Consider the following 20,294-nt stretch of genomic DNA (forward strand, 5'->3'; position numbering starts at 1 on the left):
ACACAAAATCCAATGGGGCACTGCACAATGCAGGCAGCCAAGGTAGAAGCAGGGCAGAGGCCGGCGCTGGCTGTGTTATGTGGCGTGCACTGTGCTCTGACCAGCAGAGGCGCTGCTGATATGCTCTCTCTCTCTCTCTCTCTCTCTCTCTCTCTCTCTCTCTCTCTGCCGTGGGAAACGTTTGGAGCTACCGTTCTTTTTTTCTGAATCACTGATTGTTCACCCCTTTGAAAGATTCAACTCTATGAATTAGTTCAAGAGCGGATCCCCCATCTCTAGTCAAGGCACGGCCGCCTGTATTACAGGCGGCCGTGGTCAAGGCCATTATTACGGTCAGAGGTGGTTGTACTGGGTACTAACTTCTCAGGATTTATGCACCCAAATTGCGTGAAAATGTAATCACATGTCAGTTCTAGTATAATATATTTGTCCAATGAACACCCGTTTATCATCTGCATTTCTTCTTGGAGCTTTTTCACTGGCGCATGGAAATTGTACAGGGGAGAAAGAACACTGTGTCAGAGAAGAGGGCATTTTGGCTTGGGACATGACAAAGACTTTGTCATGGGACATGATGTCAAATGAAACACCTTTCAGCCGTCTAATTTCTGAACTGTTATTTTATTAGGCTATCAGTTTCGACGATTTACTACGCCATCTTCAGGCCCCCTGACCGACGTGTAGGAAGATTCAAACCTCGGTTCCGGTCAAAATAGGGGCCATAATTCAAATACTGGTATCTGTAGATTTCTCTATGATACAGTGATCCTTCAGCCATCATCTACTGACTGGAGTAATAGCTGTATCAAGCGTAAATCTACAGATACCAGCATTTGAATGTTGGCCTCTACTTTGACCGTAACCGAGGTTGGAATCTTTCTATACATCGGGCAGGGGCCTAATAAAATAACAGTTCGGAAATTAGACGGATGAAAGGTGTTTGATTTAATACCCTGTACCGAACAGCCGAGTCCCGCATCTGTCTCTGAAAAGACAGACATACAGAGACTTGTCTGGGGACCGTGAAGAGAACAGGTGGCCTAGGGATAACGTCTGCAGATCGAATAAAAGGCTGATGGGTGACCGTCTGCGGCAGTTCACGGTGCTTGCTACGTTCCGCACACATGAGTGCTGTATATGGTAAGAAATTACAGCTTTCACGAGCAGCAGGGTACGACAGTTACTATGCGATTGTCGGCACATTGTTAGAATTAGCCACTCATGACTCAATCAGCAATGTTAGTTGCAAATGAAGTTTTTCGTGCTTCTGTTGAATTCAGGCAATCACTGTGTGCAATTACTTATTTGACAACAAATACGCTCTTGTTAAGTGCTAAGTCTGTGTAGTCCGTGCTTTATTAGCGTGTTACGTCATAGTGTGTTAAAAACAATGACAACACTATAAGACTGCCCATAACAGATTCGAAAATAACAATGAAACTTCAAATATTTACAGACACACAACATTGCTAAATTTACAGGGTAAATAACTACTCCCACAGGCGCATAAAAATGACGTCATAGTGAGTTAAAAACCAATGGCATCAAAAAACATTATGCCTTATAGCAGATAGACATAAAAATAATATAGTAATGGCGGAAAAATCCGAGAATGTACACACACAAAACATCGCTAAATCTACACTGTAAACAAATTCCCCACCACCACCATGGGACAGGAAAGCCAGAGGCATGCGCTTTATTAGAAACAAACTAAAAATATGAGAAATAATCCTGCGTGTAATTATATCCGTGGGTCACACACGATTCTCTCCAGATAGCGGGCAAAGGGTCGACTGCCGCCGCCATCACACACTGTCCGCCAGATACTGGTAGCTCCAGCTGCAATAACATCTGAACTCACCATGGCCATATCGACCAGCAACGGTTATAAACATTCCACATGCCAGAGAGAGAGAGGTAACGCTGCTGGAGAGAGAGTGAGTGAGGCGAAGAAGAAACATTCTCGCTCCCCTACCAGCGAACTGTAACTCGCTTACTTTTTAGCAACAGTGCAGGACGTCCTCTCTGACCCTTGCTCACTCTCTGGTAATTAAAACATGATAACGAGCGACCAGAGTTGCCGGCAGCACTCACATCACCAACGGAAGTAAGGGACCTCGATAGTAAAGACCTTGTCAGCAGACAAGGAGAAATTACAGTGAAATGAATACCCCTAGATGCATACAGGCGTTGATGTAAGTTAGCGGGGACAGTTGAAAATGTGTGCCTCGACTGGGACTCGAACCTAGGATCTCCTGCTTACATGGCAGATGCTCTATCCATCCGAACCACCGAGGACACAGAGGATAGTGCGACTGCAGGGACTTATCTCTGGCACGCCTCCCGTGAGACCCACATTCCTAACGTATTGTCCCGCACTATATCCATAGTGTCCCTGCCCATTATACTCATTACTCGCGGCTTTTTGCGGATTCCCGTTAGAGTTCGGGCACTGTTTGTGCATCTGCTCAGAAGACGATGTTCAAATGGTCGGTGAGCCTTAATTATGTATATATATGAAGATGGTATCGGTTCTTTTGGACATGTCTTATGTTTCTTGCCCTGTTTTGGTATAGGGACACTTCTGGACGTTTTCCAGGCCAATGAGTAGTACGCGTTTTGCATGCAGCTGTTAAATTTTCTAGTGATTAACACAACAGGTTTCCTCGGTAGTTTTTTAATCTGTTCATTGCTAATAAAATCTAGTACTCATTGGTACAAAATCTGGTCCTGGTGCAGTTTTGTCCGAGGTGCCTTATGATTTTGCGAACTTTCCTGGCTGTCGAATAGATGTGCAGAACTATAGACCTATATCTCTAACGTCGATCAGTTGTAGAATTTTGGAACACGTATTGTGTTCGAGTATAATGACTTTTCTGGAGACGAGAAATCTACTCTGTAGGAATCAGCATGGGTTTAGAAAAAGACGGTCATGTGAAACCCAGCTCGCGCTATTCGTCCACGAGACTCAGAGGGCCATAGACACTGGTTCACAGGTAGATGCCGTGTTTCTTGACTTCCGCAAGGCGTTCGATACAGTTCCCCACAGTCGTTTAATGAACAAAGTAAGAGCATATGGACTATCAGACCAATTGTGTGATTGGATTGAAGAGTTCCTAGATAACAGGACGCAGCATGTTATTCTCAATGGAGAGAAGTCTTCCGAAGTAAGAGTGATTTCAGGTGTGCCGCAGGGGAGTGTCATAGGACCGTTGCTATTCACAATATACATAAATGACCAGGTGGATGACATCGGAAGTTCACTGAGGCTTTTTGCAGATGATGCTGTGGTGTATCGAGAGGTTGTAACAATGAAAAATTGTACTGAAATGCAGGAGGATCTGCAGCGAATTGACGCATGGTGCAGCGAATGGCAATTGAATCTCAATGTAGACAAGTGTAATGTGCTGCGAATACACAGAAAGATAGATCCTTTATCATTTAGCTACAAAATAGCAGGTCAGCAACTGGAAGCAGTTAATACCATAAATTATCTGGGAGTACGTATTAGGAGTGATTTAAAATGGAATGATCATATAAAGTTGATTGTCGGTAAAGCAGATGCCAGACTGAGATTCATTGGAAGAATCCTAAGGAAATGCAATCCGAAAACAAAGGAAGTAGGTTACAGTACGCTTGTTCGCCCACTGCTTGAATACTGCTCAGCAGTGTGGGATCCGTACCAGATAGGGTTGATACAAGACATAGAGAAGATCCAACGGAGAGCAGCGCGCTTCGTTACAGGATCATTTAGTAATCGCGAAAACGTTACGGAGATGATAGATAAACTCCAGTGGAAGACTCTGCAGGAGAGACGCTCAGTAGCTCGGTACGGGCTTTTGTCAAAGTTTCGAGAACATACCTTCACCGAAGAGTCAAGCAGTATATTGCTCCCTCCTACGTATATCTCGCGAAGAGACCATGAGTATAAAATCAGAGAGATTAGAGCCCACACAGAGGCATACCAACAATCCTTCTTTCCACGAACAATACGAGACTGGAATAGAAGAGAGAACCGATAGAGGTACTGAAGGTACCCTCCGCCACACACCGTCAGGTGGCTTGCGGAGTATGGATGTAGATGTAGATGTAGATGTGTCGTCAGCTCCGGGTTGTCCTGATGAGGCGTTTTTCTGATCCCAAGTGCTTCATTTCGGATACGTTTGTCTGTGTCTTCATTGTTCTGTGGAAGGTCATCTTGGTTAAGGGTATTTTGGCCCTCTTAAGTCTGTGCAAATAGCTGAACTTTCCCCAAAGCGTCGGAGATTAATGTGTTACCATCTGCTATCGCTGTCTTCCCTGGGTTGGCGTTCCGTAAGTTGCGGAATAGTTCCCAGTCGTTGCGACTGCGGAATAGGAATGGGGCCATTTTATCTTCCCATATCCTTGTGCGCCATTCTTGGGCTCCTCTTCGCAGTTCTCTCGGACACCGCCGCATCTCTTCTCTGTAAGCGGAATTGCGATGAATCTGCCACCTTTTTCAGGTAAGGACTTAAATATGCTTTACTTCTTGGAGCATGGCCGGGAAGGCGGTAAACTTCGATGTTGTTACCGTTTTATGTGTCTCTCTAATTTTTCCTGTTGTCCAAATATTTTACCTTTGCTATGTCCAGTACATTTGGTCGGTGGTGGGCGATGTATTGATTGTAGACAGGCTCGTCTGATACACTGTGACTTGGAGCCTTTCTTCAAACGCAAGAAGCTGCTCGCCTCTTTGATTTGGTTGCTGAATACTCCATATTTGATGTTCCGCATTTAGGTCTCCACAGAGGAGGACTTTGTCAAGCGTGTAAAATAGTTGGAAAAGATCTTCTTCATCCAAAACTCTGTGACGGCTTAGATATGCGGCTATGAGAGCAGTCTTTCCATCGAGAGTATCAGTATAGACAATCGTAGCTTTTAGTGTTGAAAGTGAGGGAGCACTTTCTCTGCTGTGCGAAATGGTGGATTTTACAAAAATTGCCATTTCACCTCCTCTTCCGTTCCGGCGATTCACGGTAACCAATCAGCTTGAAGTTCTGTGTAGATCGAAGATGAGATTCCGTAGCAAATAAGATGTCAATTTTATGTTTTTCTATAAACTTCTTTAGCTCTAGTTTTCTGTTCAAAACGCCATTGGCGTTAAAAAGGCAAAATTTAAGGTTGGTTGACAGACGATGTCTATTTGTCGTAAAAGGCTTTGAAGAGTTCCATGGTCCCTCCCATTAGGACTGAAAGCTTGGTGAAGATGTCTGGTGAGTTGTTAAATTTCTTTTCCGTTTCTTTGATAACTGCCAGTCCTGACAAAACTCTACCATCTGGTGAGCAAGATGAATGAGACAGGCGAAATACCCTCAGACTTCAAGAAGAATATAATAATTCCAATCCCAAAGAAAGCAGGTGTTGACAGATGTGAAAATACCTAACTATCAGTTTAATAAGTCACAGCTGCAAAATACTATCGCGAATTCTTTACAGACGAATGGAAAAACTGGTAGAAGCCGACCTCGGGGAAGATCAGTTTGAATTCCGTAGAAATGTTGGAACACGTGAGGCAATACTGACCTTACGACTTATCCTAGAAGAAAGATTAACGAAAGGCAAACCTACGTTTCTAGCATTTGTAGACTTAGAGAAAGCTTTTGACAATGTTGACTGGAATACTCTCTTTCAAATTCTGAAGGTGGCAGGGGTAAAATACAGGGAGCGAAAGGCTATTTACAATTTGTACAGAAACCAGATGGCAGTTATAAGCGTCGAGGGGCATGAAAGGGAAGCAGTGGTTGGGAAGGGAGTGAGACAGGGTTGTAGCCTCTCCCCGATGTTATTCAATGTGTATATTGAGCAAGCAGTAAAGGAAACAAAACAAAAAAGTTCGGAGTAGGTATTAAAATCCATGGAGAAGAAAGGTTCGCCGATGACATTATAATTCTGTCAGAGACAGCAAAGGAATGGACAGTGTCTTGAAAGGACGATATAAGATGAACATCAACAAAAGCAAAACGAGGATAATGGAATGTAGTCGAATTAAGTTGGGTGATGCTGAGGGAATTAGACTAGGAAATGAGACACTTAAACTAGTAAAGGAGTTTTGCTATCCGGGGAGCAAAATAACTGATGATGGTCGAAGTAGAGAGGATATAAAATGTAGACTAGCAATGGCAAGGAAAGCGTTTCTGAAGAAGAGAAATTTGTAAACATCGAGTATTGATTCAAGTGTTAGGAAGTCGTTTCTGAAAGTATTTGTATGGAGTGTAGCCATGTATGGAAGTGAAACATGGACGATAAATAGTTTGTACAAGAAGAGAATATAAGCTTTCGAAATGTGGTGCAACAGAAGAATCCTGAAGATTAGGTGGGTAGATCACATAACTAATGAGGAGGTATTGAATAGAATTGGGGAGAAGAGGAGTTTGTGGCACAACTTGCCAAGAAGAAGGAACCGTTTGATAGGGCATGTTCTGAGGCATGTAGGGATCACAAATTTCGCATTGGAGGGCAGCGTGGAGGGTAAAAATCGTAGAGGGAGACCAAGAGATGAATACACTAAGCAGATACAGAAGGATGTAGGTTGCAGTAGGTACTGGGAGATGAAGAAGCTTGCACAGGATAGATTAGCATGGAGAGCTGCATGAAACCAGTCTCAGGACTGAAGACCACAACAACAACAACAACGTCATTGGCGTTACAAACGCAAAATTTAAGGTTGGTTGACAGACGATGTCTATTTGTTGTAAAATGCTTTGAAGAGTTCCATGGCCCCTCCCAGTAGGGCTGAAAGCTTGGTGAAGATGTCTGGTGAGTTGTTGAATTTCTTTTCTGTTTCTGTGATAACTGGTATGGTATTTTGTTGTTTTATGATGGAGGTGAGGTTTCCAAGTTGACCAAATGCCTTCGTGATTTCAGCAAAGTCATCTAGGTTTGTAGCTCTCTTCTGCCGAACTGCTTCACTGAACGTTTGGATTCTTCTTCTGCAGGTTCGTGACGAACGTTGTTGTAGCTATCTGTCCTGCGACGGAGTTTTTGAAGTTGAAGCAAAGACGAGATCGGAGTCATTTTTTCCTCAGCTTTCTTTTGCTGCTGTGCTTTCTGGTATTGGGCACATTAGGCTTTTATGACCACCTGAAATTTAGGACAGCCTCTCTAGGAGGCAGAGTGCCTTTCAGTCCCGCAGTTGGCACAAATCGGTGGTAAAGCCGTCAGCACACGGACTGTGCTGTCGAACGTCAACGTTGAGCGTGCTAAGTTCAACGTGCTGCTGAACGCTCAGAAACGATGCGGCTTGTGCATACGGTACGTGGGCACCAACGTGGTACACGCGATCGCAACGCACTCGGGCGGCAGTTGCGGGAAGTTTCTAGTTCGTAAATCACACTGTTTACTAAATGGGCTTTGATCGTAACTATGTTACTAACTGAAATTTAATTATAACAAATTGTTCCAAGAACAATGCGTTTTGGGTGCATCCTCAGTGCATTGCTGCCTTCCAATAGCATACTCTCATAATACGCAAGTTACAATAATTCTTTTACCACGAATATAATGTTTCTCATTATTTTATTGCAACTGATCATAAAGTTAACAACGGGTTTTCCAGTGATTCTCAATTTGCTGGTGCTCAGAAACGGCATATATACGTGTAGGCTTGAAATGAATGCCAATCCCTCCAAAACCCAGGCGATCATTGTAGGCAAAACCACCCCTTCCTTCCGCCTCCTTGATTTCTATCTCACCATCTATGGCTGTCCTATCGCCCTCACTCCCACCCTTAAGTACTTTGGCGTCACCCTCGACCGTCGCCTCTCCCGGACTCCCCATCTCCGGACAATCCAAGCCAAGGCACGCTCCCGCCTCAGTCTACTCAAGCTCCTCTCCGGCCATACGTGGGGTCTGGACCCCTCCACCATCCTCCACACCTATAAATCCCTCATCCGCCCTATCCTTCGTTATGCCCATCCGGCTTGGATCTCCGCCTCCCCTACCTTTTACAAATCCCTCCAAATCCTTGAACACCATGCTCTCCGCCTCGCCTATCGCATCCGTCTCCCCTCCCCCACGCGGATCCTCTACGATCTCATCCCCTTCCCCCACCTTCTCCTCTTCCTTGAAAGGATACGGATCCTGTACACCTCCCGTAAACTCGACCCTCCTCACTCGCTCGTCTCCCCGATCCTCTCCCACCCCCGCCCGCTGCCGCGCCTGTATTCCCATGTCCCACCCGGTCTCCATCTCTCAACCCTCCTTACCCTCTTCCAAGGTGGCTTCCGCCAGCTCCCCCTCCCTGATGATGTCCTCCTCCCCTGCATCTACCCCTCCTATCAACTTTGATCCTCCCCCCCCACCTCCTGTGTCCTTTCCTTTAGGCTCCCTCCCTCCCCCCCTTTCCCTTCCCTTCTCTTTCCTTTCCCCCCTCCCTCCTACCCTCTCCCCCAGGCTTCCCCTCCCCCTTCCTCCCTCCCTCTCTCTCCTTTGCCCATGGCATCTCTGCTCTCCCCTCTCCCATTTCCCCTTCCTCCTCCTCCACCTCCTCTCTTGGCAGGTCCCCGGACTCGTACACGCTCAGTGAACATTCGCGCGCCGGAGATCATCGCCATCAGTGTTTAGTGTGTGTGCATCGTTTTGTGTTTCGTGCAGTTACAACTCAACTGTTCACATGTGCCGTCGCCGTTCTCTGTGTTTTGTGCGCCGTGTCTCCAAGTGTTAGTGTTTTTTTCGTCCAATGTGAACGGCTTCTTGTTTCTTGTTTTTTTGGATCTCCATTTTTTGACCGCCGTTTTTTTTGTATTGTATATATCACCTCTCTGTCATGTTTATTGTTCCACTTAAGGCTGAAGAGCAGCGTACTATGCTGCTGACAGCCCGCCTGTATAGGTGTTTAAAATTACAATAAAGGAAAAAAAATGAATGCCAATATGGCGCCTCACAACTTTGTGCTGAAGGGAGGTGGCGTGCATGTGACGTAGGTGGCGTTGTGCCATCTCATTGGTCAACGCTCAGACGCACGCTCAGAATATCTGACATGCCAGATATTGCTCTGCACGTTCGGAAAGACTCCCGAACGTGTTATTTCACGCTATGACGTCAGAAACTCGGCGCGCTCAACGCTCAACGTTCGGATGCACGGTCCGTGTGGCGACGGCTTTAGGCTCTGTCACGCTGGCAGGTATGAGATTCGTGGTGGTCTGCACAGCGGACAGTGCGCAGGCATAGTGCAGTAGTTAGCAGCGTGGCTGAACTTCTGGCAGCGCTTGCATTGTGCAGGGCCCTCGTTATTCTCAAAATCTTCGATGGTGACACCTGTGTACAGCATGTATTGGACATCATACATTGCCTCGTTTGAATTACCTCGAGGAAGAGTGACAACAAAGTACTTTAAGGTTTTTGGTTTGGAGATCACTCATCTCCTTCTGTTAATCCGAGATCGTGAAGGTCTTCTTCGACTTCTGCTGCCATAATCTGTGCAGAGAGACGTTTAATTACAACTCGCTCTTTGGTGAGTGAAATGGGGGATATTATGTAGTTTGAAGAAATCCAGCGCTTTCCTATTGTCTGCCAACGAGTCAAAATGGTATTTAATAGTATCGTCTCTATATATTTCCTTGACTGGCTCCTCTAAAGGTTTCTTGCGTTCAGTATTTAGTTGCACCTGGTTTCCGTTAAATGAGATACTGATAGAGGCACTTTCGGTGGTTTGGCGGTCAGCGTTCTCTGTTTTGGTGAAGTTGTTCCGCGATTGGCCGCTGTTGACTCCTGGTTTGCTGAGGTTGCATTCTGATTGGTCGTTTCTGGTTCCCTCGCTGCTGTGTCGTGTTGTGATGGAGCGGTTTCCATCGCTTCAACTGTGGTGTTTAGAGATTCGTAACGGTTTAACGTTTCGAAAGTAGGTGTTTCGAATGTCACTTCTGTCTTTCTAGAGATTTTTTCCCGCTTGGGATCCCTTTTTGCCGTCACAATGGTAATGGGGTTGTCTTCATCGTACTCAGTTTGTTGTGTAGCTCAGGGTTTGAACTGCTAGATGCAGAGAGATTTAAACGATCGTCGCTTTGTGGTATGCTTTTGAATTCTGCTCCGCCTGTCTCTCTTCGCCGGCCGAAGTGGCCGTGCGGTTAAAGGCGCTGCAGTCTGGAACCGCAAGACCGCTACGGTCGCAGGTTCGAATCCTGCCTCGGGCATGGATGTTTGTGATGTCCTTAGGTTAGTTAGGTTTAACTAGTTCTAAGTTCTAGGGGACTAATGACCTCAGCAGTTGAGTCCCATAGTGCTCAGAGCCATTTGAACCATTTTTTTTTTGTTTCTCTTCAGTTATTGTATTTTCTGTTCAGTTACCTTGGAGCATCTTCGAATGTGAGACTAGTTTGCTGGGTGATGTCTGTTCTGGCCCTGGAAACTGATCTGGCCCTAAAAGGACGCGGGCTTGCCACCCGCAGGTGAGACGCTGGCCCTTCAGCGTCCCCTATGCTGTCCAGCCCTACTCTGGCTACTAGAGATTATCTCGCCTCTATATGTCGGGCTGAGAAAGACGACAATTATTTTGCTTTGAACCTCCAAAACGCAGCTTAATAGTTACCGTTCTAGCAAATCTAAGCTTCGAGACGTACAGGACTTCTGCGGGCAGGACTTCTGCGGGAACTTCGTTCGCTAAGGAAGTCCAACGCTTTCTTGCCTTATTAATCCGAGACTTCGTACACCATGAAAAGGGGCGCGGTAGAGTTTAGACGTTCCTACTTACTGCAGTTTCGACACATTGAAATACTAACAAAATGAGTCAGTCAGTCGTAAGGAAACCTGATAATGTATAGTTTAGTGATAAGTTATTAAACGCGAAGTAACCGAATATTTCCGCTCATTTTGGCACAAGTAGTTTCATGGACATCCTGAATATTCAGTTCGATAATAACTACTCTTTCGTCAACAGGCAAGTCGACAGATCAAATCGTCCAATTAGGACTCTAAATACTCGGGTAATTATTTCGCCACCATAGACACATACAAACAGTAGATCACTTGGCTATAAATATTTCACCCACTAAATTATGTCAAAGAGACTGCCGTACATTTTAGCGCCAAACAATTTAGCAAAGTGTTTAAGTAATAGTACAAGTCTTTAATTCTTCATTTCAGATGGGACACAGAGTAGTATGAGACACATCCACTCCTCATTCGTGTGAGAACATTCATTCGTCATAGTACAATACTGAACGAAAAAGCGAATATTTAAAATAAAGAAGTCTGATAATTGACAGTTTCAAAACTGATTAAGTTCAGAAAAGAATTGAAATATTGCTGGATTGATAACAGACACTTATTAACGTAATGTTTGACTGATTTTGTGCTGTAGCCTACAGCCCGCGAAAAAAAGATATGTGGCCCAGTCATATGGTCGTCTAAAGATATGTGCGCTGTATATGTATAGATCTTCAAATATCGTGTAGAAATGGCACTTCATTATCCATTGGTTAATGAGTAGACGAATCCCACACTTTCTCACTGCTTCCGCACACCTAGAGTGTATAGTAAGATTTCCTCCCTGAAGTATATTTTCTGATGCCGCTAGCAATACTAAAACGAGCTGGCGACAAGATAATGTTTGAATTTGTCTACTATGCGTTAACAGGAAACTTTTCACTTTCGCTGAACAGGAAAAATAAGTTTATTTATGTTACCCTTATTGTATTTGAGAGTTACTTAGCGCATCAAAAGGTTCTATGATTTCATGTTAAAAACCGATTATTATATACGCAGCATGATATTGAAACCAACCGGTAGGAGTTAAGACAAACTGTTGACGAAAATATGAATTTCCAAGAAAAGTGAAAATTGCTTTTGCTTAGACCTCGGCGCTGCCGTGGCACACTGGCATCCGATGCAAGTGACAGTTAAAATTATACAAAACGTTGATAACCGTCTTGTGCTTTTGCTGCTTAATATGAAATAAAATAATCTGACTAATGTGTAGTAATGTTATTAATTATTGTAGTTTATTATTCGCGGAAACTAAGATGACAATAGGCACGGTACCATAGTTACACAACATTAATAGTAACTATGAACAACGTTTATCATAATATACTTGTGAGGGATTAACGAGACAATAAAATTTGAGAGAGCTCAAATTGGTACTCAAAAACCAACAGTTCTTGTTTATTGAATTGTCAAAACAGGGTAACCAACATTACATACAAGCCTTGTATTGTCGGAGCTAATAGTTAAGCACTGATTTCAGTGAGGAATGTCTAATTTTTCGAGTGCCAGCAGCGTATTACAGTAATACAGTATCAGATTTATTTATCAGTGTTTGCGAACTTCAGCAAAAATACAATCTACCTCCTCAAAATTAAATTGTGCAGTTGGAGATCCTTTTATCATAAGAAAGATTTAATTGCGTAGGCTTCCGCGGCCAGAGTCAGTCGACATAAAAGTTTTCTGGGTTTGGTACCGCGTCATAATGTAAAAAAAAAAAAAATTGCTGCTATAGAAAAGCCAACGTTTCGGCCACGATTAGACCCAGACCATTAGACCCAGAAGGCCGCTGCAATCGTGGCCGAAACGTTGGCTTTTCTATAGCAGCAGTAGTTTTTTTTTTTTTTTTTTTTTTTTTTTTTTTTTTTTTTTTTTTTTTTTTTTCATTATGACGCGGTACCAAACCCAGAAAACTTTTATGTCGATAAGAAAGATTATTTAACCGTATATCAGTACAGCAACAGAAACAAAACGAAATTTATTGGTCATCCAAGATTTATCACTTACACTACATTATACGCCAGAAAGTACTGTGCACCAAAGTACACTCTAGGACAAAAAAAGACACACCTCGAAGGAATTATCAAAATGAGACATAAATCGGTAGATGTAATTTACTTGTATAGACAAACAAATGATTATATATATATTTTTTAAATTGGATGATTTATTCAAGAGAAAGAGCTTTATAAATTGAGCAAGTCAATAATGCGTTGTACCACCTCAGGCCTTTATGTAAGTAGTTATTCGCCTTGGCATTGATTGATAGAGTTGTTGGATGTCCTCCTCAGGAATATCGTTTCAAATTCTACCAGACTGGGGTGTTCGATCTTCAAAATCCCGAGCTGGTTGGAGGGCCTTATCCACAATGCTCTAAACATTCACAACTGGGAGAGATCCGGCGACCTTGCTGGCAGAGGCAGGGTTTGGCAAGCACAAAGTCAAGCAGTAGAAACTCTCGCCATGTGCAAGCAGCCATCATCTTGCTGAAATGTAAGCCCAGGTTGGCTTGGCATGGAGGGCAACAAAACAGGGCGTAGAATATCGCCGACTTACCACCGCACTGTAAGTGTGCCGCAGACGACAACTGAAGGGGTCGTGCTATGAAATAAAATGGTACCACAGACCATCACCCCTGATTGTCAGGCTGTATGGTGGGTGGCAGTCAGGTTGGTACCCACCACTGTCTGAGACATCTCCAGACACGTCTTTGCTGGTCATCGGGGCTCAATTTGAAGTGGGATTCATCGCTGAAGGCGGTTCTACACCAGTCGGTCAGTGAGATTCCAGGCTGAATGTGCCTGACACCACTGTGAATGGACTTGTTGGTGTACAGAGGTCAAAGACAGTTAGTGTAAGGGGTGTTGTGAGCTCAGCACCCTTTCTGTACTCACCTATTAATGGTCCATGTGGTCGCTGAAGCACCATTTAAATGTTGGATCAATGATAATAATGAATCCGAGGCTGTGAGTGCCTCGCTGATGGGTGCTCTGTCGTCTTGTCCGGTCATCCCTGTTGGTCAATGCTTCCTTCTTGATGCTGTGTTTGGCCCTGGTTCACCCATTCCTTCCAGCATCACCAAATAGTGGCATCCTTCCTACTCAGATTTCAAGCGATTCACTCCAAATGGCTTCCTTGAGCACAACTACACGACCTCTCTCAACTGCTGACATCTGGTATACGGTTCACGCATCTCAGTGCAAGGCATAGTTACTGTCCAGCCAGTACACAGAATGAAAGTCACGAGGACTTTATGCACTGGTATCAACATGTTCGCTATTTACTACCCTTGCCAGCTGCACAGTGAAATTGCCTCGCAGCGTCACACATTTGTTCGTCGGCTGCCAAAGCTTACAGCTTTTTTGGTATAATAAACATGGATAATATGGTATATATAAAAGCAGAAACGTAATGTAATTAAATGTTAAGATTTAAAACCACACAGCTTTCTGCTTTCTCAAGTGAATTAGAAAACAAGTAGCCCAGTTTCTCCTAATGTATGCATACAAAAGACCCCCTCCCATGAAGTTTTAGACCAAAGAGGCTTTCACTGATTTAATTACACAGTTTCTGCAACCATTCCTGATATGTAGGGGGCTTTCATCTGCTGTGGGACTCAGCATGTATCTACCTCAAGGGCAGAGCTGTTGAGAGAATCTTAGTGTCACCAAATACAGTGTGTTTTGGTTATGGCACAATCTGTGTGTCTGGTGTTGCATGATATGATGGTAACCCTCTTTCCTGATTGGAATTAGCACTTTCATCCTCTAAGCTTTCTAATGAGGTGTAAATAAAGTTACATTAATGGTTCATTGGATTGTGCTCTAATTTGTATTCGGTAAAAGTTTGCATTGCTTCTAGGTTTCTTACACAAGTTGTGGTCATTATCAAAGCAAACCAAGTTTATCTATATTTAAACCTCTTCTCAGACTACTGGTTTTAGATATTTGCATGTCATAATGTGGTTGTGATTGGAGCACGTTAAAAAAGAAACCTTTATTTTCTTTATTAACTGTAAGAATGTAAACTGAATATTATAAAATTATTCAAGTGTAGACTTCAAAGATAGTATCCCAATGTTCATTATTTAATTTACTAGTTTTATATGCCAACGACTGAGCATGTAAACTTTCAGTGAAGAACTCGATCCACTGCAAAGGTGTTGTACTCTTTGATACTTGACCTGATTCAGTATCGAAGTACCTGAACACAGTCTAAAATGTTATACTTGGAACCAGCACTGGACAGGCAGACATTGATCACCAGTAAAGGTGCTGACCATTCCTTGGAATCTGGCAGCTTGAGTATCAGCTTTAACTGAACTAGGTTCGTTAGGTGTGATGTGTGAGTAGCATCTCCTCCCAGGGCTGTGCACAAATAGAAACTGAGCCTGTAAAAAGTAACGGTAGTGCATCAGCTGACCGATTCAGATACTTGCTCAAGGTCAGTATTGCAGCTGACACTTGCAGTGATGAAGATTATCAGGACCAGTCAATAGATATAAAAAGGCATTGGCATGTTGGATGGTGGATCAATAGTATATCTTACACTGAGGTAACGAAAGTCATGAAATATCTTCTAATATCATGCTGGACCTCCTTTTGCCTGGCATAGTGCAGCATCTAAACATGGCATGGACTCAACAAATCATTGGAATTCCCCTGCAGAAATATTGAGCTATGCTCTCTCTACATATGTCCGTCACTGTGAAAGTATCCCTGGTGCAGGATTTTGTGCACGAGCTGACCTCTCAAATAGGTCCCACAAATGCTCAATGGGATTCATGTCAGGTGGTATGGGTGGCCAAATCATTCCATTAATATTTGGGAACATGAAGTCCATGAATGCCTGTAAATAGTCTCCAAGTAGCTGAACCTAACCAATTCCAGCCAACTACTGGTTCAGATGTCCCAGAGGACCCAGTCCATTTCATGTACACACAGCCCACACCATTATGGAGCTACCACCAGCTTGCATAGTGCCTTGTTGACAACTTGGATCCAAGACTTCATGGCATCTATGCCCCACTTGAGCCCTACCAACAGCTCTTAACAACTGAAATTGGGACACATCTGACCAAGCCACAGTTTTCCAGTCATCTAAGGCCCAACTGATATGGTCACAAGACCAGGAGAAGTACATATGTAATGTCGTGCCATTAGCGAAGGCACTTGTTCAGTCACCTGCTGCCATAGCCAATTAATACCAAATTTTGTCACATTGTCCTAATGGATATGTTCGTTGTATGTCCCACATTGATTTCTACAGTTATTTCATGCATTGTTCCTCGTCCATTAGCACTGATAACTCTACACAAGCAACACTGCTCTCAGTCGTTAAGTGAAGGACGTCAGCCACTGTGGTGTCAGTAATTGCACAGAATTGACACCCACTGCTTTAATTTTTCTGATGTCTTACCTGATATGTTTGCTTGGGGTCCAAAGATCAAAATTAACAGCTAGTGTTCCATGACCAGGTGAATTTTATTCTGTGTAACAGGAATTAATTGATACTATAATTAACAGGAATTAATTGATACTATAAATAATAGCGAGTGCCTCCCTTTCTATTTAGATATAGTTCACTTACACTGTTGTTATTGTATTAGATGCTTAGGCAGTTATTTATTCCATTCTATCAGGACCATGGGTGACAGCATGGTGCCTATTTAAAATTGCAAAGCATGTGTTACCAGAACTAAATGTCTGTCTGCAATACATGAGACCAGGCAGAGAGAAGAGGTCAAACACCTTTTAAGCTTCAATTACGCTAATTAACAAGTGACACACCAGTGATGTTTGACTCCCAAACCTGAAGCTGTTTGAAATGATATGTTATCTGCACATAATTCAGTATATTTTTCTGTCATAATTTATATCTTTCCCAAGAAGCATTAGAATTCCAAATCTCCATACCTAAGCTACTCTAAATATTTTTTAAATATTGCAAAAGAACTCACAATGCCAAAAGGTTTACCAGTAGTTCTTCTGGACAGAGTTTCAGATAAACTATATGTTATATTGAGCATTGATAGTTCATTTAAAATAGCCAAACTCCTGAATTCTTGTTTATTGTGACTTGAGTGTCACTCAGTGACTAGATATGATCAGTGTAACCGCATCTGACACCTATAAACAATCTGGTTCTGCTTCAACTATTTCCTTCATAGTAAAGGTACAGCTATAACCCAGAAAAAGAATGGGAGTGTCATTGAGTTTTAATGATATGAGTGCTTCAATGTTTTGTGCATATAAATCAGTGTTTTCCTTGCATAAAACAACCAAATCACTAGGTGAAATACTAACTCCAGATTGTATTAACTAAATTTTATATTTGAAACACAGAGCCTACAGTCCACAGTGAAACTGTTAATTGATGTAGACAAAGGCACTGTAAAAAGAAACTGTATTTGTCTACATCCATGTTTGTAAATATCATTACCATTTAGTTGTGACCAAAAATGGTGAGTTGGCACACCAGTATGTTTCAGCATTAATTTGGATACAGAAGCTCCTTTATCCACAACTAAGATTTACACAACTGGGTCACAAGGTATCAAGTGACAACCTACTAAGTTGCATAGTGAACCAACTATCTCCTAGAAGATAACAGAAAAGCAGGCTGAACATGAGTGTCAGATATGTTGTTAACATTGAAAAACAGCAGTAACCATACGAGATATGTGTTTCAAGTTTCATTTGAATTATCAAATGCTTGAAACCATGTTGCTTATAGCGATGGCACAGATACTAACACTGTTGGTAGAGCATTGTCCCACTTTGCTATGCAGTGCAGGAAGTTCCTCTGCTGTTTCTGTGGCACATTTACCTTTCACTAAATTTGATGTTGTTGCTGTCGCATCATCAGCTACTGCTGCAACAATTCAATAAAGTCTGCAGTATTGAAGGCACTAATAACATTGTAATCTGATACTAAACTAGGCAGACCACTGGTGTGTATATCGTAACAAATATAGAAAGAAAGATCAACACTATTTCAGTAGCTGGAAATGGAGTAGAGAGTAATTGCCATGATTACAAATAATATGAGCCCAAACCAGTACCAATGAATGAAAACCAGAATCATCTTGTAGAACATCATGCACTCCAGCAGAGCTCCAAAATCAAAAGTCCGTCTCCAGAAAGTGAAATAATAGCTTTATTTGAGAGTTGGTATAACTTTGGCATCAATAAAAAAATACTAAGTGCTCAGTTTGCTCACTGTGCTGGATATTTATTTCCAATAGAAAGTCAATGTGATGTGTCTGTTGTACCCATAGTTTTATGGCTGCTGGAGGGAGAACTACGAGCTATACAAATAATACCACCACTACTCTCTGGGTCCAGTTCGTCTTGCTGAAGTGATGGGATGTAAGACATGTAATGTTATATACCACTGTGTATTCTATCAAAGATGATAACAGTATTTTATTTTCATTTTGTCCTACATTGATCTGAAGATGGCTAGTTAAATTAACTGACACTGGTAATTGGTAAAAAAATTACTTATGATCCTGATGGATGATAAGTATTCTGTTCTATGATTGCTACTGTTACTCTATTTATTGTCATCAAAGAAGATTCAGTTGGTAGAGAAATATAGTTAACTTTGTCCATTAGCATGGTATTGCTGCCTCAGTTCTTGTTGTTGTAAGCAGTCTCAAGTACTACATAGCTAATAATGTTCATTCATTTTATGGTAAATTATTAGTTTTATGGTTTTCTTAATATGATTTGTTTATGTAATAGAAGAGATTTGTGCTGCTGAAAATCCATTTCCTAAGAAAATGAAAAGTTGGAAATCCAAAAGACTAATTTGCATTCTGCTGAATCCCTCAAAATCAATGGACATCATACAGACAACAGAATACGTAAAAAATTATATGTGTCCTGTGTTTGAACATAATTTTATAGATATTCTATTTTTTTATTCTTTCCTTTTATGTTCTTGTTTGATATTGAACAGAAAAGTGTTGTAGAGTTACTGTAGTAAAGCATTTGCCACAATATTAAAATAAGTGTATGACCCACTGTAGGAAACAAGTGCGAAGGCTATTTGATAGACCCAATAAATGACAAAAAAATGTACATTTTGTGGCAGAGAAGAGTACTGCTAAATTATTCAGGTTAGTCACGAGTATGGGCAGCAGATGTACCATTTATAAATCTGAAATGAAGCAGACAAAGACAAAGCTTTGAGGCTCCAGGAAGTTCAGTTTTAGGTATTCCAGCAGACTTTGCTTTCATTAGGGACCTCTATGACCACACAGACACTAAAAGTGCTGTGTAGTAATATTTTTGCTGTAGACTTATATAAACTGTTTCTTTGACCAGGTATAAGGATGGTGAACCTCTTTCATCGAAGCATTCAACATTTAGTATTTCTGCAGTTGATCAAAATCAGACAATTGAATCAACTTATGTTCAGGATGCTGATAAGGGAAACTACACATGTGTTGTCACAAATAGCACACAACCTGAACCAAAAACATTCACCATCAGTTTAGTAACCAAATGTAAGTAAATATTGTTTGTTTTATTCATAATTTTGTACTTTGCAATGAGTTTTTAATGGGCTAGTGTACATGGTAATCAGTTAGTTACTGTAAGTTCTATGTATTAATTTTCATCTATGTGCGTGGGTAATAATGAAGGAAAACATGAATGAAAAGCTGTCAGAACACTACAGATGATTCAGAAACAGTGATCACATAATAAATAAATGTGAAATAACAATAACAATATTATGAAAAGGATAGTTGCTACTCATCCTATAGTGGAGATGCTGAGTCACAGATAGGCACAACAAAAAGACTGTCACAAATAAAGCTTTCAGCCATTAAGGCCTCCGTCAACAATAGATGCAGACACACACACACACGCACGTACGCGTGCGTGCACACACACGCGCGCACACACACACACACACACACACACACACACACACACACACACACACACACACACACACACGTAAACACAACTCACACACACAACTGCAGTCTCAGGCAACTGAAACCAAACTGTGAGCAGCAGCACCAGTGCATGATGGGAGTGATGACTGGGTGGTGGTAAGGAGGAGGCTGGGGCGGAGAGGGGGAGGGATAGTATGGAGGGGGTGATGGACAGTGAAGTGCTGCAGGTTATTGACAGAGGGCAGGGGAGAGGTGGTGAGTGGGGGAATGGGGGGGGGGGGGGGGGACAGTAGTGGAAAAGGAGAGAAGTAAAAAGACTGAGTGTGATGGTGGAATTTCTCATGAGAAATGTCCTGCCTACTATCCTTACCACCACTCCCACAGTGGTGTTCTGCCATCCATCAAACCTACACAATATGATCATCCATCCTTACACAGCCCCTGCTCCCAACCCCTTACCTCATGGCTCATACCCCTGTAATAGTCCTAGATGCAAGACCCACCCCCACCTGCTCCAGTCTGGTCATGAACATCACCTATCCCACCAAAGGCAGAGCTACCTGTGAAACCAGTCATGTGATCTACAAGCTAAGCTGCAACCACTGTGCTGCATTCTATGTGGACTTGACAACCAACAAGTTCATTGTTCGCATTAATG

At 42.5% G+C, this 20,294-nt stretch overlaps 1 protein-coding gene across 3 annotated transcripts in view; it reads left to right on the forward strand.

The window, feature by feature from the left end:
• The window catches only part of LOC126161895 (X-linked interleukin-1 receptor accessory protein-like 2), a 125,040-nt gene that overhangs the window by 48,309 nt on the left and 56,437 nt on the right, over nt 1–20,294 (forward strand). For all 3 annotated transcript variants that reach the window (XM_049918041.1, XM_049918042.1, XM_049918043.1), the window contains exon 2: nt 19,056–19,237. In XM_049918041.1, coding sequence (XP_049773998.1) covers nt 19,056–19,237 — 182 coding nt within the window. The remainder of the gene's footprint in view (nt 1–19,055; nt 19,238–20,294) is intronic.

Source organism: Schistocerca cancellata, chromosome 2 (genome assembly GCF_023864275.1).
Source record: "Schistocerca cancellata isolate TAMUIC-IGC-003103 chromosome 2, iqSchCanc2.1, whole genome shotgun sequence".
Lineage (NCBI taxonomy): Eukaryota > Metazoa > Arthropoda > Insecta > Orthoptera > Acrididae > Schistocerca > Schistocerca cancellata.